Source organism: Anomaloglossus baeobatrachus, chromosome 9, assembly GCF_048569485.1.
Source record: "Anomaloglossus baeobatrachus isolate aAnoBae1 chromosome 9, aAnoBae1.hap1, whole genome shotgun sequence".
Classification (NCBI taxonomy): domain Eukaryota; kingdom Metazoa; phylum Chordata; class Amphibia; order Anura; family Aromobatidae; genus Anomaloglossus; species Anomaloglossus baeobatrachus.
In genome coordinates, this window is record NC_134361.1 from 155347614 (window position 1) to 155370226 (window position 22613).

Sequence of the window (22613 nt, forward strand, 5' to 3'; positions counted from 1 at the left end):
CTAGCCAGGTCTTTCACCGGGAAGAAACAACCACGGGAAGGGCAGTCTCCAGTCAAGGAAACCGCCTATGCCAAAACATGGTATCGATCCACAGACAGCTGTTTCAGAGTATTTGCCCCTTATCAGTGTGGAGTAGGAAACTGGCTAGTGGGAGCAATGCCTAGTAAAAGGCTACATAGGTAAGGATGGTAGACCTTAGGGAGATCAACATCCAGCACCGCGGAGACATCATTACGTGTTTCTCATAGTAGTGATTCTAGAATAATGCCCCCTGGGAAATATGCAAAACAAGAAAGCCGCGGAGACAACATCACATGTTTCTCAACGCTGGCAGGAAAACTAGCCAGGTCTTTCAACGGGAAGGAACAACCACGGGAAGGGGAATCTCCAGTCATGGAAACCACCTATGCCAAAACATAGTATCCATCCACATACAGCTGTTTAAGGGTTTATGCCCCTCATCAGTGTGGAGTAGGAAACTGGCTAGTGGGAGCCATGCCTAGTAAAAGGCTACATAGGTAAGGATGGTAGACCTTAGGGAGATCAACATCCAGCACCACGGAGACACCATCACGTGTTTCTCAATGCAGTGATTCTAGAACAATGCCCCCTGGGAAATACGCAAAACAAGAAAGCCGCGGAGACACCATCACATGTTTCTCAATGCTGGCAGTAAAACTAGCCTGGTCTTTCACCAGGAAGGAACAAACACGGGAAGGGCAGTCTCCAGTCAAGGAAACCGCCTATGCCAAAACATGGTATCCATCCACAGACAGCTGTTTCAGGGTATTTGCCCCTTATCAGTGTGGAGTAGGAAACTGGCTAGTGGGAGCAATGCCTAGTAAAAGGCTACATAGGTAAGGATGGTTGACCTTAGGGAGATCAACATCCAGCACCACGGAGACACCATCACGTGTTTCTCAATGCAGTGATTCTAGAACAATGCCCCCTGGGAAATACGCAAAACAAGAAAGCCGCGGAGACACCATCACATGTTTCTCAATGCTGGCAGTAAAACTAGCCTGGTCTTTCACCAGGAAGGAACAAACACGGGAAGAGCAGTCTCCAGTCAAGGAAACCGCCTATGCCAAAACATGGTATCCATCCACAGACAGCTGTTTCAGGGTATTTGCCGGAGCAATGCCTAGTAAAAGGCTACATAGGTAAGGATGGTTGACCTTAAGGAGATCAACATCCAGCACCGCGGAGACATCATCACGTGTTTCTCTTAGTAGTTATTCTAGAATAATGCCCCCTGGGAAATATGCAAAACAAGAAATCCGCGGAGACACCATCACATGTTTCTCAACGCTGGCAGGAAAACTAGCCAGGTCTTTCACCGGGAAGGAACAACCACGGGAAGGGCAGTCTCCAGTCAAGGAAACCGCCTATGCCAAAACATGGTATCCATCCACAGACAGCTGTTTCGGGATATTTGCCCCTCATCAGTGTGGAGTGTTGTGAATGTTAGTTATGTTTTGGCTGCTGGGAGGCTCCCTCTGGTGGCCAGGAATGGTTTGGACTTGGACCAGGTGTGTTGTGCAGTGGATGTTTCCTGTGCTAACTCTCTGCTTTTTTAAATCCTGGTCTGATTGCAGACTGTTGCCGGATGTCAGTTGTTCTTTGTATTTCCAGCCTGCTTAATTCTGCTCTACACCCAATCTTCCCCAGATAAGTGCTTGCTCTTTATTTATTGTCTGGTTCTTTTGTTTATCTGGGTTTGTCATTTGCTGTGGTTATTTTCAGTTTATTCGCTTTCAGGGATTTTTTCCCCTCAGTGGCTTGTTGGGGAACTCCTTGCAGTTCTGTGTGGAGTATAGCTCCTTTGGGTCCATGTGTTTGTGGCTTGTTGACTTTGTTATTATTCTTGTTTTCTGTTAATTGGTATGACAAGGGCACCTGGTATAGGACGGAGTTCAGATCGTGCGATCTGAGGGCCTTTTTGTACTATCAGGAAGTTGGTATTTTGCAGGGATTTCTCTGGCCACCATCAGTCCCTTTCCTGTCCTTTCCTATTTTAGTCAGCGGGGGCCTCACCTTTTGCTGATCCTGTCATCTACCTGTTTATTGTGTTTTTTCTATATCACCGCAGTCTTTGAATGTGGGGGGCTAGCTATTCTTGTCTATTTTCTGAGGCAGAGAGTTATTCATCTTTCCTACCTTTAGGATAGTTAGTTCTCTGGCTGGGTTCTCGGTGCTCAGGATGTTAGTTCACCCCTCGGCTACTTCTAGTTGTGATGGTTAGTAAGGGGATGGCGGCCAGATTAGTTGCCAATGCTCTTGTCACCTTTTGCCAATGATTGTGATGGTCTTCCATGGTTCCGGATCATAACAGTACATCCGGCCAACAAATTTAAAGGGTACTCTTAAGAAGGAAAAAAAAAAAAGCTGCTGAGAAAACATTTTTTTTTTTGGTATTTTTCCTCTTCTTCTTTGGGTTCTGTGGAAGATTTCTTTTGTCTAGCACGAATGAATTGGGTGAGCGTGTTGCTCATCTTGATGCTAAGGTTCGTCGTATAGAGTCTTATCTTGCACAGACTCCCCTTGCAGAGCCTAAGATTCCTGTTCCTGAATTTTTTTCGGGAGATAGGTCGAGATTTTTGAGCTTCAAAAATAATTGTAAATTATTTTTTGACCTGTGCCCTAAGTCTTCAGGGAATCCCGTACAGCAGGTTAAGATTGTCATCTCCTTGCTGCGTGGTGACCCTCAGGACTGGGCCTTCTCTTTAGCGTCTGATGATCCTATTCTCAGTGATGTGGACTCCTTTTTTTAGGCCTTGGGTTTATTATATGACGAACCCAATATTGTGGACCAAGCAGAAAAGGTCTTGTTGTCCTTAACTCAGGGTTTGGATTCTGCAGAAACGTTTTGTCAGAAATTTTGAAAGTGGGCGGTCCTTACCAAATGGAATGATGATGCGCTTGCGGCTCTTTTTCGTAAGGGTGTTGCTGATGCTGTGAAGGATGTAATGGTAGGATTTCCCGTCCCTTCTGGTCTTGATGCCTGTATGACCTTGGCCATTAAGATTATAGGCGTTTACGTGAGCGCAGGAAGATACCTGCTGGTTTTGTGCCTGTGGAACAGCCTTTGGAGCCTATGGAGTGGAGTAGGGTCCTTTCTAATGCTAGTCGGCAGGGGTTCAGACGGAAGAATAGACTGTGCTTCTATTGTGGAGACGCTTCTCATAACATCTGTCTGCCCTAAACGTGAAAGGAGATTGGCTACTTCTGTTACTGTGGGTTCTTTGCAACCAAAGTTTCTTTTGTCTGTCACATTGATTTGCTCATTATCTTCCTTTTTTGCATTTGCCTTTGTGGACTCAGGGGCAGCGCTCAATTTGATGGATTTTGGGTTTGCTAGGGATTGTGGTTTCCCCATGGTTCCTTTGCAAACTCCTATTCCTTTAAGGGGCATTGATGCTACCCCTTTGGCAGAACATAAACCCCAATTTTGGACCCAGGTGCCTATGAGAGTTGCACCAGCGCATCAGGAAACTTGTACATTTTTAGTATTGCATAATCTACTGGATACCTTGGTACTGGGTTTTCCGTGGTTGCAGACCCATAATCCGGTTCTTGACTGGAGATCCTTGTCGGTAGCTAGTTGGGGTTGTCAAGGTGTGCATCAGGACCTTTCCGTGTCATCCACGTCTGCTCAGGCAGTTGATGTTCCGGCCTTCTTGTCTGATTTCCGTGATGTATTTAATGACCAGGAATCTGATTCTCTGCCCCCACACCGGGACTGTGACTGTGCCATTGAGTTGGTGCCTGGTTGTAAATTTCCCAAGGGGCGGATTTTCAACTTTTCTGTGCCCGAACATGATGCCATGCGGTCATACATCAGGGAATCATTGGAGAAGGGGCACATTCGGCCCTCATCTTCTCCTTTGGGTGCCAGCTTCTTCTTTGTTGCTAAGAAAGATGGTTCATTGAGGCCTTGTATTGATTACCGTCTTCTTAATAAAATTACGGTCAAATATCAGTAACCTTTGCCTCTGATGTCTGATCTGTTCTCTAGAGTGAAGAGTGCCAAATGGTTTACGAAACTGGATCTCAAGGGTGCGTATAATCTCATCCGTATTAAGGAGGGTGATGAATGGAAGACGGCTTTTAATACTCCTGAGGGGCATTTTGAGTACCTTGTGATGCCTTTTGGGCTCACTAATGCACCCTCCGTCTTCCAGGCCTTCATGAATGATATTTTTCGGGACCGCTATCGAAATGGACCCGGTTAAGGTTCAGGCTATTTACGACTGGGTGCAACCGACTTCTCTAAAATCCCTGCAGCGGTTTTTGAAGTTTGCTAATTTTTACCGTAAATTTATAGCCAATTTTTCTGCCATTGTCAAACCTCTGACAGATTTGACAAAGAAGGGAGCTGATGCTGAGCATTGGACCCCTGAGGCTATTGTGGCCTTCCAGGAGCTTAAAAGGCGATTCACTTCTGCCCCAGTTCTGCAGCAACCTGATGTGTCTTGCCCATTTCAAGTTGAGATCGATGCCTCAGAGATTGGAGCAGGTGCTGTTCTGTCTCAACGAGACGCTACTTCGGGTAAACTTAAGCCCTGTGCCTTTTTCTCTCGGAAGTTTGCTCCTTCTGAAAGGAATTATGATGTGGGGAACTGGGAATTATTGGCTATGAAGTGGGCATTTGAAGAGTGGAGGCATTGGTTGGAGGGGGCTAGGCATCAAGTTGTGGTGCTTACGGACCACAAGAATCTCATCTATCTGGAATCGGCCAAGAGGTTGAATCCTCGGCAGGCCAGGTGGGCTTTGTTTTTTACCCGGTTTAATTTTGTGGTCTCTTTTTTGCTGGGCACCAAGAATGTTAAGGCCGATGCCCTTTCCAGGAGTTTCTGCACTGACTCTTTGGAGGTTGTCGAACCGTCTACTATCCTGAATGATGGTGTAGTTTTCTCGGCTATTTCGCCTGATCTGCGGTTGACACTGGCGGAATTTCAGGGGGATAAACCTGAGAGATGTCCTACAGGGAAACTGTTTGTCCCTGACCAATGGAGAGACCGAGTTGTCTCTGAGGTTCATTGCTCTGTTTTGGCGGGTCATCCTGGCATTTTTGGTACTCGGGATCTTGTGAGACGCTCTTTTTGGTGGCCTTCCCTGTCCCGAGATGTTCGTCGTTTTGTGCAGTCGTGTGGAGTTTGTTCTAGGTCCAAGCCCTGTTGTTCACGTTCTAGTGGGCTATTATTGCCTTTGCCTGTACCTAACAAACCTTGGACGCACATCTCTATCGATTTTATTTGAGAGCTTCCCGTCTCTCAGAAAATGACTGTGATTTGGGTGATCTGTGACAGATTCTCCAAGATGGTCCCCTTGGTTCCCCTATCTAAGTTGCCGTCTTCATCAGAGTTGGTGCCTTTGTTTTTCCAACATGTTGTTCGTTTGCATGGTATTCCCGAAAACATTGTTTCTGACAGAGGGGTGCAGTTTGTATCCAGGTTTTGGAGAATTTTTTGCTCCAAATTGGGTGTTCAGCTGTCTTTCTCCTCGGCGTTTCATCCTCAGACCAACGGTCAGACTGAAAGGGCTAACCAGACCCTGGAGACCTATTTACGGTGTTTTGTTTTGCGGATCAGGATGACTGGGTTTCGTTTTTGCCTTTGGCTGAATTTGCCCTTAACAATAGAGCTAGCTCTACCACATTGGTGTCCCCCTTTTTCTGCAATTTTGGGTATCACCCTAGGTTCCTCTCAGGGCAGCTTGAGGCATCTGACTGTCCGGGGGTGGATTCGGTGGTCAACAGAATGCAGCAGATTTGGGGGCAGGTAGTGGATAAATTGTTTCAGTCCCAAGAAACTGCCCAAAAGTTTGCCAACCGGCGTCGGACTGTTGGTCCCCGGTTTAAAGTAGGGGACATGGTGTGGTTGTCCTCTAAAAATATTGCTATGAGAGTTCCGTCTCCTAAATTTAAGCCCAGATTTATTGGAAGTTATAAGATTTCGGAGATTATTAACCCTGTATCTTTCCGTTTGACTCTGCCTGCGTCATTTAAGATTCACACTGTCTTCCATAAGTCCATCTTCCCCAGATAAGTGCTTGCTCTTTATTTATTGTCTGGTTCTTTTGTTTATCTGGGTTTATCATTTGCTGTGGTTATTTTCAGTTTATTCGCTTGCAGGGATTTTTTCCCCTCAGTGGCTTGTTGGGGAACTCCCTGCAGTTCTGTGTGGAGTATAGCTCCTTTGGGTCCATGTGTTTGTGGCTTGTTGACTTTGTTATTATTCTTGTTTTCTGTTCATTGGTATGACAAGGGCACCTGGTATAGGACGGAGTTCAGATCGTGCGATCTGAGGGCCTTTTTGTACTATCAGGAAGTTGGTATTTTGCAGGGTTTTTCTCTGGCCACCATCAGTCCCTTTCCTGTTCTTTCCTATTTTAGTCAGCGGGGGCCTCACCTTTTGCTGATCCTGTCATCTACCTGTTTATTGTGTTTTTCCTATATCACCGCAGTCTTTGAATGTGGGGGGCTAGCTATTCTTGTCTATTTTCTGAGGCATAGAGTTATTCATCTTTCCTACCTTTAGGATAGTTAGTTCTCCGGCTGGGTTCGCGGTGCTCAGGATGTTAGTTCACCCCTCGGGTACTTCTAGTTGTGATGGTTAGTAAGGGGATGGCGGCCAGATTAGTTGCCAATGCTCTTGTCACCTTTTGCCAATCATTGTGATGGTCTTCCATGGTTCCGGATCATAACAGTACATCACGGCCAACAAATTTAAAGGGTTCTCTTAAGAAGGAATAGGAAAAATTATTACCAAAGATAGACAAGTATACAGCAAAAGGTAATAAAGTTAAAATTTAGCTTTTAATTCTATTTATTAAAATTGGCTCAAGGTCTAAAAATTCACCCGTGAATAGTGACCAAACAAATAGACGGACACAAACAAATTGAGTATTCAATTCCAGTAGGTATTCTTCACCTTACTAGAAAGAGATAGGTCAGATTTCAATTACCCTCATGGTACCTCATTAACAAATGCTCTTAACCAAAGGGTAGTGCAATTACACAAATATCCGTTTTTTACCTCAAATTGCTACTTTGCATCTGACAGAAGCAGGATATCATATTTCACCCATCCTCTCTGACAGAAAAAAGAATAGATATTACCTTAGTAGGGCATGATACACATTGTTTATTCAGCCCAGAGATAATAGCTAGAGTATGCTCTATGCCCTCCTTGTTTTCTTCCCAACACGTTTCCTCTTATCGATTCATCAGGGGAAAATTACCATTTGGAGGCTTATCAGAGGAGCATGGGACCTATATTGTCCTAGGTGTGCGCTTCCATAACACACCGGGTCCGGGGACCACGGACCCGGTGTGTTATGGAAGCGCACACCTAGGACAATATAGATAGATAAGGATGGTTGACCTTAGGGAGATCAACAACCAGCACTGCGGAGACACCATCACGTGTTTCTCAACGCAGTGATTCTATTACAATGCCCCCTGGTAAATATGCAAAACACGAAAGCCGCAGAGACACCATCACATGTTTCTCAACGCGGGCAGGAAAACTAGTCAGGTCTTTAACCGGGAAGAAACAGCCACGAGAAGGGCAGTCTCCAGTCAAGGAAATCGCCTATGCCGAAACATGGTATCCATCCACAGACAGCTGTTTCAGGATATTTACCCCTCATCAGTGTGGAGTAGAAAACTGGCTAGTGGGAGCAATGCCTAGTAAAAGGCTACATAGGTTAGGATGGTTGACCTTAGTTTGACTAATTAACTAATTAATTTACTAATTTACTAATTAATTGGTCAGACTAGAGGAGGCTGAATATAAATCAAAGTCACAATTTTCAGATTTAGATTTCTAAAATAATTAGAAAATCATATATAGTTTCCATTACGCTTCACAAATACTTGCTACTTTGTGTTCATAAAAATACATACCGTGTTTCCCCAAAAATAAGACATCCCCCGAAAATAAGACATCCCAGGAGTTTTCAGGGAAGCTTTAATATAAGACATCCCCTGAAAATATGACATAGCTGTGGTCAATAATGAAGTGTCATGCAGCGGTGAAAGAGTTAAAGACACTGCAGGACTCTTCATTATAGGCAGCGGGCATCTCCAGAAGAGAGAAGACAGAAGAAAAAAGATCCCCGATCATACTCACCAGACGCCGACCGGGAGCAGGTGAGCACATCAAGGTCCTGCAGCAGCGGAACACACACACACGCACACACATAAGAACAGACACACACATATCAGATCATACTCACTCACTCTCACACACACACTACAGATCGCATCCACACACTCACAACATCCAGTGATAACGCTTGCTTCTCGGCAGCGGTACTGTGCATGCAGTGACCTTCCAGGACCTGCCGGAGGATCACATGGTCGGAAGCATGTGAGTGTGTGAGCGCGTATGTGCAATATCGTCAGTGTGTGTGTAAGTGTATGCGATCGTATGTGTGCGTGTATGCTGTCTGATGTGTGAGTGTGTTCTGATGTGTGAGTGTATGCGATCAGATCTGTGAGTGTCGGCAGAAGGCAGAGGAGCACGGCGTGCAGCACAACTGCTGGGACCGGCCACCGGAGGGCACGGGGAGAAGTGGGGTGTGTGTGTGTGAGTGTATGTGATCAGATGTGTGCATGTATACTGTCTGATGTGTGACTGTGTGTGAACGTAAGCGATCGGATCTGTGAGTGACGGCAGGAGGCAGAGGAGAACGGCGTGCAGCACAGCTGCTGGGATCGTGTGGTGGGTGGGAAGAAGTGGGGTGGGTGTGTGTTTGTGTGTGAGTGAGTGAGTGTGATCTGATTTGTGTGTGTGTGTGTGAGATCTGATGTCAGCCAGACGCAGGGGAAGCATGCAGCGTACCTGATGGGAGATCCCAGAAGGATCTGGGAGCCATACAGACGCCCTGGGCTGGTAAGTATGACGATCCTGGGATGGGGGGGTCTGCTTTTTGTGGGAGGTAAACTTACCCCCAACCATGTCTCCTCGAGAATAAGACACCCCCTGAAAATAAGACATAGTGCTTTTTTCAGGGCAAAAAAAATATAAGACAGTGTCTTATTTTCGGGGAAACAGGGTATAAGTTTGAAGGTGCAGTGTGAAAAAATGTGGAAAAGCTCACAGGGTATGGGTACTTTTTAACAGCAGTTTATATAATCACAGGGAACAAAGGACCTTAATGTCTAAAAAAAATGAAAAATACATCAACACAAAACATTGCACCTACTTGTATTAAGATTATAACAGATATCTAAGGGTGAAAAATCATTGCAATGTAAAATGTTGTGTGAAAAAGTTTGAAATATCACAAGAAAGACTAGGAGAAGGTATTTTGCTCAGTTCTTAAATTGCCTGATTTTGGTTCCAGAAATTTTATATATATATATATATATATATATATATATATATATATATTATTTATTATATATGTATATGTAAAAAATTGTTAATAGGGTAAAACAAAGCATTTTGCCAAGGTTTGACCAGTATCAGACAATTGCTGCTGCAGTCAAATAGATTAGAGGGTCATTTGGTTGATTAGATTACTAAGGTTGATTAGATTACTAAGGGTATGTGCGCATGTTGCGTTCTGGCGTGACAAATAAAAAGCAGCGTTTTGTCACTGCATATGCGATTCAAAAAGTATCCAAAACTCTGCATTTTGAATTCATTTTGGATGCATTTTTGTGCGGTCCCACTCGGCTCTGCTACATCCCCATAGAAGCATGGCTTTGTGCGAGACTGAGCTGCGCGATCAGAATGAACTCTGATTAATTTCACCTGACTTCATTGTCATCACGCAGCTCTATCTGTGTGCCGCAGCCTGATTTGCGATCACAGGTGAAGGACTCACAGGTGACCGCAAATCCCCTGAGTGACTAAAGTGAGCCGTGCTGTTAGCGGTGATGTCACTCAGTTTACACGAAACCAGCTGGAGTCCTCCACCCGAGAGCTGTGGCCGCAGGTAACATGAGTGACGTCACCGCTGACAGCGCGACTCACTTCAGTTGCTCTGTGGAGCTCACAGAGACCGGTCATGGTCTGTGGCTGCTCCTGTCAGCTTCATATAGCAGCACTGGTTGCGTCATGGGACCTCATGTGGATTACGTCTGACCTGGAGGGGTATTTGGGAATTTATAATAAAGTGGTGAAAGAGGATGCTTTTTTGTCTTTTTTTTTCAAATAAAGGATTTTTCGGTGTTTATGTTTATTTACTTTCACTTACAGGTTAATCATGGGGGGTGTCTCATAGACGCCTGCCATGATTAACCTAGGACTTAGAAACAGAGATAGAGAGACAGGCGCAATATGAGAAGCATCCGTGGATAGATGTAGGATAGATATTTGGAACTGCTCACCTCTGCAGGTTGTGCGCCCCCGCACAACTCCAGTGAAAGCGTGTCAGTCCGGGGTATTCCTCCGTTCTGATTGCAGTGTCCAAGCTTATTGAATCCAGACTTATGGTATTGTTGTCGGCTCCTGAACTCCACCGGCACCTTGGGATTCAGGTTTTCCTCCACGATCCTCCAGTTCCCAGCTGGATTCTATAATGGGTTGGCAGGTCCTTTGCAGCTACTACCGAAATCCCAGGTAGGGAGTGGGCATATGGAAAAGAGTTCTTTCGGGCTGATGTAGCGCATTAGGAACCACTTGCTGATATTAAATATTGTACTTTATTAAATATAAGCTCCTATTAATACAACGCATTTCAGCAGACAATATTCTTTCATCAGGTATGCTGATGAAAGCATATTGTCTGCTGAAACGCGTTGTATTAATAGGAGCTTATAATTTATAAAGTACAACATTTAATATCAGCAAGTGGTTCCTTATGCGCTACATCAGACCGAAAGAACTGTTTTCCATAACCTAGGACTTAGGGAATTCGGGATGAGCCAATAACATGGGGATCTCCATCCTGAGAATACCAGCCCTCAGCCATGTGGCTTTATCTTGGCTGGTATCAAAATTGGGGCAGACCGCACGTCGGTTTTTTTTACATTTTTTTAATTTATTTTACTGCAAGATATAGACCTGCCCACTGGTGACTGTGATTGGTTGCAGTGAGACAGCTGTCACTCTGCGTGGGGACGAGTCTGAATGCAACCAATCATAGGCGCCGGTGGGCGGGGGAAGCAGTGAATGTGAGATGGAATAATGAGCGGCCAGCATTTTCAAAATCTGGAGAAGCCGAAGCAGCGTGACAGCTGTGCAGTGCCACGTCGCATTGGTTATCCGTGAGTATGAGGGGGAGGGAGGGAGAGACTGAAGACAGAGAGTGAGAGACCGACGAACAGATAGAGACCAACATCGACAGAGAGAGACACCAAAAGACTTGCATTCTGTTTGTCAAAAAAGCATGCAGAAGGCAACAAAAATGCAGTGCAAGTTTTGACACACCTCATTGATTTCAATGGGTGGAAAATGCAACCAAAACGCACAAAAGAAGTGACATGCTGCTTTTTTAAATGCATCGATTTTGTCAAATATTTGGCATCTAAAACGCTGCGTTTAAAAAAGTAATGTGCGCATGGAATTTGCTGACTTCTCATAGACTTTTCTGGGGAAGCAGAACGCATGCATTTACGCTGCTGTTTTAAACACTGCGTAAACGCGGGAAAAAACACAACGTGCGCACATAGCCTTATTGTTAATGGCCACACTAATGCATTTTCCTATAGGCTTTTTGACAGCCATTGTCTGCTGACAGATATATCAGACTCTACCCTGACAAGATCAACATAAAAGCAATTTAAAAACATTAATTTACTAGTTTATTTCTGATTTTTGTTTTAATACAGCTACAGCTAATAGAAAGCATTAGCAGAAAGGTTGCTGTCCTCCACGAAGCTCAGCAAGGACTTCAAGAAGACATTAATGCAAATGCAACTCTTGGCCATGAGTTGAAGAATCTGTTAAAAAACATTTGCAAACCTAATGAGTATGATAAGTTTCGAATCTTTATTGGGGACCTGGACAAGGTGATCAGCTTATTGTTGTCCTTGTCTGGACGACTGAGTAGAGTGGAAAGCGCCTTGAACTGTGAAGACCCACTGCCATCCATGGAAGTAAAGGTAAAACTACTTATTAAAAATATTCTAATATGTTATATTAAAGAAGTTGTCCAGTTACCAAAACTGATTTTTTTTTTCTGATAAATCTTGCTAATATGTGCCCCTCAACACATCTATTATGTTTTTTCAGCAAAATTACCTTTTATTGTGCACTAGCAGCACATGCTCATTGCTGGCTCCAGCTCTGATGGGGTTAATCTCTCCTCTGACTTCCTGTGTTCAGTTCCTACAAGTCCCAGAATTCTTTGTGGCTCTAGGGCGGTGTCTAGCTTATCTAAAAAATTGTTTAAAAGAACAGAGAGTCCTCAGTGGTTGATACCTTTTAATGGCTAACTGAAAAGATGGTAATAATTGCAAGCTTTCGAGACTACTCAGGTCTCTTCATCAGAGAGAGTAGTCTCGAAAGCTTGCAATTATTACCATCTTTTCAGTTAGCCATTAAAAGGTATCAACCACTGAGGACTCTCTGTTCTTTTAAACAATTTTTTTATCTCTACTGGCTAACACGGTACAAAGATATATTTTACTTGTAGCTTATCTAACACACCCACTGTGTGTAACACCCCCCTCAGCTCTCCACCCAAAGCCTCCTCCCTGTGTGGATGCACTGAGAGAAATCACAGAGTCAGCAGCAGCTGCCAGCTCTGCACACAACAAGGGGAAGAAAGTGTGTGTGTGTCTGTCTGTGAGTGTTAGTGTGTGTGAGTGTGTGTCTGTCTGTGAGTGTGTGTCTGTGAGTGTGTGTCTGTGAGTGTGTGTGTGAGTGTGTCTGTGAGTGTGTGTGTGTTTGAGTGTGTGTGTCTGTGAGTGTGAGTGTGTGTCTGTCTGTGAGTGTCTGTCTGTGAGTGTGTGTCTGTGAGTGAGTGTGTGTGAGAGTGTGTGTGAGAGTGTGTGTGTGTGTGTGTGTGAGGGTGTGAGTGTGTGTGTGAGTGTGTCTGTCTGTGAGTGTCTGAGTGTCTGTCTGTGAGTGTGTGTCTGTGAGTGTGTGTCTGTGAGTGTGTGTGTGAGTGTGTGTCTGTGAGTGTGTGGGAGTGTCTGTCTGTGAGTGTGTGTCTGTGAGTGTGTGTCAGTGTGAGTGTGTGTCTGTGAGTGTGTGTGAGTGTGTGTGTGTGTGTGTACAGAAATTATGATTATTAGCCGGTGCAACATGTGAAAAAAATAATTGGGGAAAAAAAGTGACGGGGTGATGAGATTGCTTTTTTCCCTCTTGCCTAGTCTGTGTGTCGTCCGTATCATCCGCAAACCGCATATGACCGGATCCTGTGGATTAAATGTGCAGCGCATGCAACCGTTATTTTACCGGATCCTTCTGCAGCGGGACACAGAATTTATCTCACAGCCCGCACACGCTGCAATAGCTGCAGGTGGGCTCATTCACATGACCGTTCCGTCTGTCCTGGTCAGTTCCTGTTTTTTTTGCAGACCCACAGACAGGACCATCTTTTCAATGTCTTTTGTGTAGGATCGGATGGTACACGGTAGCACTTCCATGTGCATCCGATCCTACAAAAAAAACCACATCGGATGCCGTATGTCCGCTCCGTTATTATGGAACATGTCCTATTCTGTTCCGTAATAACGAACCGTGACTCAATACAAGTCAATGGGTCCGCAAAATTCCCGGAAGCAACACGGAAGCACTTCCATGTGACTTCCGTTGGGTGCCCGTGCAGTCAGTGTCACGCTCCAGCCCCAGCCCCTCGGCTGCCCACTCAGCAGTGTCAGCAGCGGCCCGCACTACAGTGTCAGCAGCCACGGGGATGACAAGCGCTACCGTCAGGAGGTTAGTAAGTTCATTACCTACGGTGATGAAGTCCTGCCCTCCTGACGTCAGCGGTCGTCACTGCCTTCTATGCCCGCTGCTTGTCACGTCACCTCTCGCTGTCGACCTGAGACTGTGACTAGTGGTGACGTCACAGGCCGCTCGCGATACTTTGTTTGTGAAGGCGGCGGTCATTGAACTCGGTGACAGCGCTGCTGTCAGGAGTTCAGCGATCATCGCAGGTAATATACCTCGCTAACCTCCTGATAGCAGCACTCGTCATGCCCTGCAGTGACCTGGGCTGACCTATTGATGTTAGCTCAGGTCACTGCACGGCTCTCCCAGCAAATAGGGAACATTCTGTTCTTCATTGACTGGAACATTGGCTATGGTATGGATCATCGTGGGACCCCCTTGTATTACACCACACCTGGATTTGTTTTTCTTTCTAATAAATTGGTGAAAGAGGGAATGTGTTGGGGAGTGTTTTTTCAAATAAAAATGTGTTTGTTGTCTATTTTTTTTTTTTTTATTACTGCCTGGGTTGGTGATGTCGGGTATCTGATACACACCTGACATCACTAACTCCAGGGCTTGATGCCAGGTGACATTACACATCTGGTATTAACCCCATATATTACCCCGTTTGCCACCACACCAGGGCAACGGGATGAGCTGGCGCGAAGCACCAGGACTGGCACATCTAATGGATGCGCTACTTCTGGGGCGGCTGCAGCCTGCTATTTTTAAGCTGGGGAGTGTCCAATAACGGTGAACCTCCCTAGTCTGAGAATACCAGACCCCAGCTGTCTGCTTTACCTTGGCTGGTGATCCAATTTCGGGGGACCCCGTGTTTTTTGTTTTAAATTATTTAGTTAATTTAAAATAACAGCGTGGGGTGCCCTCTGTTTTGGATTACCAGCCAAGGTGAAGCTGCCAGCTGTGGTTTGCAGGCTGCAGCCATTTGCTTTACCCTAGCTGGCTACAAAAGATAGGGGCACCGCAGGTCATTTTTTTTTATTTATTTATTTTTTGGCTAAATACAAGACTAAGCACCTTAGTGCCACATGAAAGTCACAAAAGGGTGCCAGCTTAGAATATGCAGGGGGGTGGGACATTATATAAGTCTTTCTTATCTAGCTATCCAGCCCTCTATTCATTCATTCATTCATTCATTCATCCCTCTATCCCTCTGTCTCTATATCTATCTATCCATCTCTATATCTACTCATCTATTTATCTTTCTTGCTGCTTCCGTTTTTTGCGGTCCGCAAAAAAAACGGAAGGCACGCAGCTGTCACACGGATGCCACACGGATGCATCCGTGAAAAAAAGGACCGTTTTTTGTGGCCCGCAAAAACGGAACGGTCATGTGAATGTAGCCTTAACAGTAGTCACTGCCTGCTGCCGATGCTGTGTGTGCGGGCTGTGTGTGCGGGCTGTGTGTACAGGAGTTCAGCTGAGTTCAGATCAGCTGACTCAAGTGTCGGCCGATCAGGCTGAGGCCACATGGGGATTACTGCGATCCCCTCGCATTACACTCGGCTCACGCTCAGTACAGCAGAGCTGAGTGTCATGCGTGTGTCCCTGTGACTGAGGTCCGACTGTCCGAGCAGACCTCAGCTGCGGGGGGCGGTCCGCCACTCGAGGGGTGGGCCAGCACTGAGGAGGGGTGGGAGCGATTTCTTTCCCTCGCTCCTCCGTAGTCCACCGATGTACCGCAAGTGCAGTGCGATTTTTCTCTCACCACATACACTTGAATGGTTAAAAGAGAGAGTCTTGCATTACAGTTGTAGCATGCTGCTATTGTTTTCTCGGTCCAATTAGGGCTGAGAAAATAATCGCTCATGTGCGCTGACACACAGGCTAGAATTGGTCCAAGTGGAATGCGATGTTTTATCGCACTCCACTCGCACTGTTTTTCTCGCCGTGTGGCTTAGACCTTACTTTTTCTATGTCCCCCTGCATCCATCGCAGCGTGTGCAGGCAGGAGTTCAGCTGAGTTCAGATCAGCTGACTCCAGTGCCGGACTGACCTCCGCTGACCTCACAGCTCATACACGCTGGATGCAGGGGGACACAGAACAAGTAATCGGCCGACACTGGAGTCATCTGATTACTTGGGATGAATTGAGCAGTAAAATGCTCTGGTGCTGGATGGGCGAAGCCCATGTCGATTTTTTTTTTTTAAAAAAAATTCATTAAAAATAAAAAAAAACAAAAAAATCACATTGTTTGTGGGCTCACGCTGCATTTTCTATTGCTAAGGGTAACCCAATCAGCTGCTGGCTGCTAACCCCCGCTGCTTGGTGTTACTTTCACTGGCAATAGAAATCCAGGGAAGCATTTTTTTTTTCTTATAAAGGTTTTTGCCTGAAAACTTTTTTAAAAAAATGACGTGGGCTTTGCCATATTTTTGTATGCTAGCCAGGTACAGCAGGCAGCTACGGGCTGCCCCCAACCCCCAGCTGCCTAATTGTACCCAGCTGGGAACCAAAAATATAGAGAAGCCCTTTTTTTTTTTTTTTTATTTCATGAATTTCATGAAATAATTAAAAAAAAAAAATGACGTGGGCTTCGCCGAATTTTTGTGTCCAGCCAGGTACAACTAGGCAGCTGGGGATTGGAATCCGCAGTGCAGGGTGCCCAAACTTTCTGGGCCCCCCGCTGTGAATTGCAGTCCACAGCCGCCCCAGAAAATGACGCTTTCATAGAAGTGCCATCTTCTGGCGCTGTATCCAACTCTACCAGTGGCCCTGGTGGCAGGTGACACGCTGGGTAATAAGGGGTTAATACCAGCTATGTTTTACCAGCTGGTATAAAGCCCGAGATTCTTAATGTCAGGCCAAGTTTGACCTGGCCATTAAGAATCTCCAATAAAGGGTTTAAAAAAAATCACACAGAGAAAAATACTTTATTAGAAATAAATACACAGACACAGTAGGGACTCCATGTTTATTACTCCCTCTCACCCCTCCACGATGGAGAGATTTCTGTACTGACCATGCCAGGAGAGAGCGAGGGAAAAGAGAAAGAGAGCGAGGGGGGGAAAGAGAGCAAGGGGGGGGAAGAGAGCGAGGGGGGGGAAGAGAGCGAGGGGGGAAAGAGACCGAGGGGGGGAGAGAGCGGGGGGGAAAGAGAGCGAGGGGGAGAGAGAGCGAGGGGGGAGAGAGCGAGGGGGGGAGAGAGCGAAGGGGGGAGGAAAATAGAACGAGGGGGAGGAAAAAAGAGCGAGAGGGGGAGCAAAAGAGAGCGAGGGGGGAGGAAAAGAGAGCAAGGGGGGGAGGAAAAGAGAGCAAGGGGGAGGAAAAGAGAGCGAGGGGGGGAGGAAAAGAGAGCGAGGGGGGAGGAAAAGAGAGCGAGGGAGGGAGGAAAAGAGAGCGAGGGGGGAGGAAAAGAGAGCGAGGGGGGGAGGAAACGAGAGCAAGGGGGGGGTGGAAAACAGAGCGAGGGGGGAGGAAAAGAGAGCGAGGGGGGAGGAAAAGAGAGCGAGGGGGGAGGAAAAGAGCGAGGGGGGAGGAAAAGAGAGCGAGGGGGGGAGGAAAAGAGAGCGAGGGGGGAAGAAAAGAGAGTGAGGGGGGGAGGAAAAGAGAGCAAGGGGGGGAGGAAAAGAGCGAGGGGAGGAGGAAAAGAGAGCAAGGGGGGAGGAAAAGAGAGTGGGGGGGAGAAAAAGAGAGCGAGGGGGGAGGAAAAGAGAGCAAGGGGGGAAGAGAGTGAGGGGGGGAAAGAGAGCGAGGGGGGGAAAGAGAGCAAGGGGGGAAAGAGAGCGAGGGGGGGAAAGAGCGAGGGGGGGAAGAGAGTGAGGGAAAAGAGAGAGAGAGCAAGGGAAAAGAGGGGGGAGAGGAGAGGGGGATAAGAGGGGGGCAGAGAAGAGGGGGAAGAGTGGGGGGAGAGAAGAGTGGGTGGAGAGAAGAGTGGGGGCAGAGAAGAGAGGGGGGGCAGAGGTGCTCTGTCATTAACTGTCTCCACTCTGACTTGTGGTGCAGGTGACAGAGTGCAGACAGTTGGTCCCATGCAGCAGGACAGGTGACAGAGCACAGCGGTGATATGCCTGTCAGTGTCTTGCTGCGTCCTGCAGTGCTGCTGGGAGGAGCACATGATCACACTGCCCGACACCGGCCACTCTCCTGACATCGCAGCAGAGCGGGCGGGTGGAGAGTGTGATCAGATACTTACGTGCAGGGGGGGATTTCAGCTGAAGAACCCCCCCTGTACTGCACACTGGCGCCCCGTGCCTCACCATCTGCAGGACGGGCCGGCTCCACACTGACGTCTTCTGGCTCCTCCCCTCGATGCTGGGCTGTGCCGTGCGGTAGTCACCGCCCACAGCCCTGTCACTCAGTCTGAGTGGAGCAGCCTCCTCTGACGTACCCGACAAGTTTGAGAGCCCGGAACTTGCCGGGACGTCAGAGGATACTGGCGGCCACAGCTCCAGGGGGTCATGTGACAGGCACTGAGCGTGCAGGATAGCGCCGCTCAGTGCCAGAAATGGAAACAGAAGCCAATGGAGAAAACGCCTAGAATGGTAAGTAGAACTCATACAGAAAATAAAAAAATGGGTGAACCACCCCTTTAATATTCGATAGAATTCTAAAACTTCTGGATGAGTTGAAAAAAATCTAAAATTAATTACATAACAGAACATTAACCCCTTATGGACGAAGCCAGTTTTGTACTGAATGCCCAGGCCATTTTTTGCAATTCTGACCAGTGTCCCTTTATGAGGCTATAACTCTGGAACGCTTCAACGGAGCCCAGTGATTCTGAAATTGTTTTTTCGTGACATATTGTACTTCATGATAGTTATAAATTTAGAATGATGTTTTTTGCTTTTATTTGTGAAAAAATTGGAAATTTGATGAAAATTTAGCAATTTTCAAACTTTTAATTTTTATGCCCTTAAACCAGAGAGTTATGTCACACAAAATAGTTAATAAATAACATATCCCACATCTCTACTTTACATCAGCACAATTTCTGAAACAAAGTTTTTTTGGGGTTAGGAAGTTAGAAGGGTTCAAAGTTCATCAGCAACTTTCCATTTTTTCAACAAAATTCACAAAACCATTTTTTTAGGGACCACATCATATTTGAAATTACTTTGAGAGACCCAGGTGACAGAAAATACCAAAAAGTGACACCATTCTAAAAACTACATCCCTTAAAGTACTCAAAACCACATTCAAGAAGTTTATTAACCCTTCATTTGCCTCACCAGAACAAAAGCAATGTGGAATGAAAAAAATATATATATATTTTACCTAAAAATGTTGCTCTTGCGGCAATTCATACACTTTTTGAAGAAGTAACATAACAAAATGGATCTCAAAATTTGTTACCCAATTTCTTGTGAGCGCGCTGATATCCCACATGTGGTCAGAAACCTCTGTTTGGACAAATGGGAGGGCTGAGAACAGAAGGAGCAATATTTGAATTTTGGAAAGCAAATTTGTCTGAAAAAAATTGTCTGAAACTAGACCCCTCAAGGAATTTATCTAGATGTTTGGTGAGAACTTTGAACCCCTGGTGCTTGACAGAATTTTATAACGTTGAGCTGTGAAAATAAAAAAATACATTTTTACCACAAAATTGTTACTTCAACCAAGTAACTTTTTTTTACAAGGGTATCAGGAAAAAATGCACCAAAAATGTATTGTGCAATTTCTCCTGAGTATGCCAGTACCTCATATGTGCTGGAAATCAAATGTTTGGGTGCACGGCAGGGCTCGGATGAGATGGAGCGCCATTTGACTGCAAAATTGGCTGGAATCATTAGCGGGCGCCATGTTGCGTTTGGAGAGCTCCTGAGGTGCCTAAACAGTGGAGCTCCCCCACAACTAACCCCATTCTGGAAACTAGACCACTCAAGGATTTTATCCTGTGGTATAGTGAGCATTTTAAACCTACAGGTGCTTCACAGATATTAATAACCTTAGGTCTTCATATTGAAAAGTTTCATTTTTTTTCACAAAAATCTTGCTTTAGCACCAAATTTATCACTTTTTCAAGAGGAAATACCAAAAAGTGGACCCCACAGTTTGTTATCCAATTTCTTATGAGCGCAGGGATACCCCACATGTGGACAAAAACCTCTCTTTGGATAAACAGGAGGGCTTGGAATGGACAGAGCACCATTTCAATTTTGGTAAAGCTGAAATTGATTGCGAGCACCATGTTGCATTTTCAGGGCCCCTAGGGTACCTATACAGCAGAAGCCCACTACAAGTGACCCCAATTTGGAAACTAGACCCAGCAAGGGTTTTATTCAGGAGTATAGTGAGCATTTTAAACCCCCAGGGGCATCACAAAAATGTTGCTCTAGCAGCAAATTTCTCACTTTTAGGCTATGTGCCCATGATCCGGCGACACTGAGTCTGTGAAGATGTGAGTGATGTCCTCGGCCACGGTCCAGGTTCAGGCTGCTGATGACTTTAGCTCTATTCTCTCCGCAGAGAACTCTCGTCTCCGCAGCATAAATTGACATGTTGCAGCACCATATGTCAGTTTATGCTGTGGAGAAAATAAGCAGTGTGAGCAGGAGATTTCTAAAAATCCTCCCACTGCACTTCTACTGTACAACACAGCGTTATGGACGCAGCGAAAACTCAGCATCCAAAATGATTGATACTCTAATCACAGGCACGCAGCTTAAAAAGCTAGGATGGATAGATAGACAGACAGATGTCAAACACATATATAATGTCCCACCCCCCTACATATTTTAAACTGGCACCCTTTAGTGACTTTCATGGGGCACTAAAGGGTGCCTAGACTTGTATTTAGCCAAAAAATAAATAATAAAAAAAAAATAAAAAAGCGCAGTCCCCCCATTTTTGATAGCCAGCTAGGGTAAAGCAGATGGCTGCAGCCTGCAAACCACAGCTTGCAGCTTCACCTTGGTTGCTGATTCAATTTGAAGGGCAGCCCAGGCTCTTTTTAATAATTATTTATAAATAAAACAAAACATGCGGTCCCCACCAAATTGGATCACCAGCTAAGGTAAAGCAGACAGCTGTGGTCTGGTATTCTCAGGGTGGGAAGGTCCATAGTTATTGGCCCTTCCTAGCCTAAAAATAGCAGGCTGCAGCCACCCCAGAAGTGGCACATCAATTAGATGTGCCAATCCTGGTGCTTTGACCCAGCTCATCCTGTTGCCCTGGTGCGGTGGCAAACGGGGTAATATATGGGGTTGATACCAGCGTCACGGCGTCTATCAGATACCAGACATCACACATCCAGTGAATAATAATAAAAAAAGACAACAAAAAAAATTATTTGAAAAAACACTCCCCAATACATTCCCTCTTTCACCAATTTATTGAAAAAAAAAATCTGGTCCGCCGTAATCCATTTTTGAGGTCCCACGATGAATCTGTGTTACAGGATATGGGGATACGCTCAGGGAACGCATCCACCATTTTCTAGAAGTGCAGGCACTCCATTTTAGAAGTGTGAGTGCAGTGATACTGCACTCACGCTCCCCAGCACGCTCCCCAGGTCCACAGCACAGCAGTGTGAACCTGCAGCAAGCTGTGTCCCTGCGTGCAGAGAGCCAGCTGACAGGCACTCTGTGCATGCAAACAGCATTTCTGCTGAAGACAAGGAGAAGGAGGGGCGCGGGGGACCGACGCTGCAGAAGGTAATGAGGGAGACCGGGGGAGACTGGGGGGTAACAGCCTGACACTGGGTAACCTGTGAGGACCTTTCTGTGCCATCTGCCATGTCAGATTGCACAGAAATCAAAGACGGATGAATGTGGCAGGACATGACTCGTGTGGCGGCGGCCATTTTAGATCGTCGGAAGGGGGGTGTGGAGGGGGGACGGGGACCGGGAGGATGAAGAGATTTTGGGCACACCGGGGATTGGGGGGAGGACATTCATCTCCCATCTGACATGTTTGATCATGCCAGCTGGGAGAAGAATAATTTTTTTACCGGCGCTGCATTAACTTTCACGTCGTTGCTGTTACACGGTTTGTAATGGCGATCAGGTGAATGGGGACCGGAAAAAACGTCCCTGATCATGATCTCCAGGGTCTCAGCTACCGCTGGTAGCTGAAATCCCTGAGATTTTCCGACTCTAGGGGGGCGCTATATCCTTCTCTCGACCGCCGTTAAAAAGCGGCGGTTTGGAAGAAGTACCCTTAATTACCGCCATTAAAAGGCGTATCGGTGGTCGTTAAAGGGTTAAACACATAAAAAGTTTGTTTTTTTGCAACAGCATTCCACTGGGTAGTTGTTAAGTTGCAGATCACTCCCACTGATCCCCAAAATAAAACCCCATTTGTAATCAAGTGGTAGCTTAGATCTATTTTTTAGTCTGTGGGATTAAAAATAATTAATAATAATAATTGTATCTATATAGCGCCAACATATTCCTTGGCACTTTACAATTAAGTGGGGAAATATACAGTTAGGTCCAGAAATATTTGGACAGTGACACAATTTTCGCGAGTTGGGCTCTGCATGCCACCACATTGGATTTGAAATGAAACCTCTACAACAGAATTCAAGTGCAGATTGTAACGTTTAATTTGAAGGTTTGAACAAAAATATCTGATAGAAATTGTAGGAATTGTACACATTTCTTTACAAACACTCCACATTTTAGGAGGTCAAAAGTAATTGGACAAATAAACCAAACCCAAACAAAATATTTTTATTTTCAATATTTTGTTGCGAATCCTTTGGAGGCAATCACTGCCTTAAGTCTGGAACCCATGAACATCACCAAACGCTGGGTTTCCTCCTTCTAATGATTTGCCAGGCCTTTACAGCCGCAGCCTTC

The 22613-nt window shown here is 45.8% G+C and overlaps 1 protein-coding gene across 1 annotated transcript in view; it reads left to right on the plus strand.

The window, feature by feature from the left end:
* LOC142251327 (protein Shroom4-like) overlaps positions 1-22613 on the plus strand; it is a 1515126-nt gene that overhangs the window by 1239380 nt on the left and 253133 nt on the right. The window contains exon 8 of the mRNA XM_075324019.1: positions 11792-12064. Within this exon, the coding sequence (XP_075180134.1) occupies positions 11792-12064 (273 nt within the window). The remainder of the gene's footprint in view (positions 1-11791; positions 12065-22613) is intronic.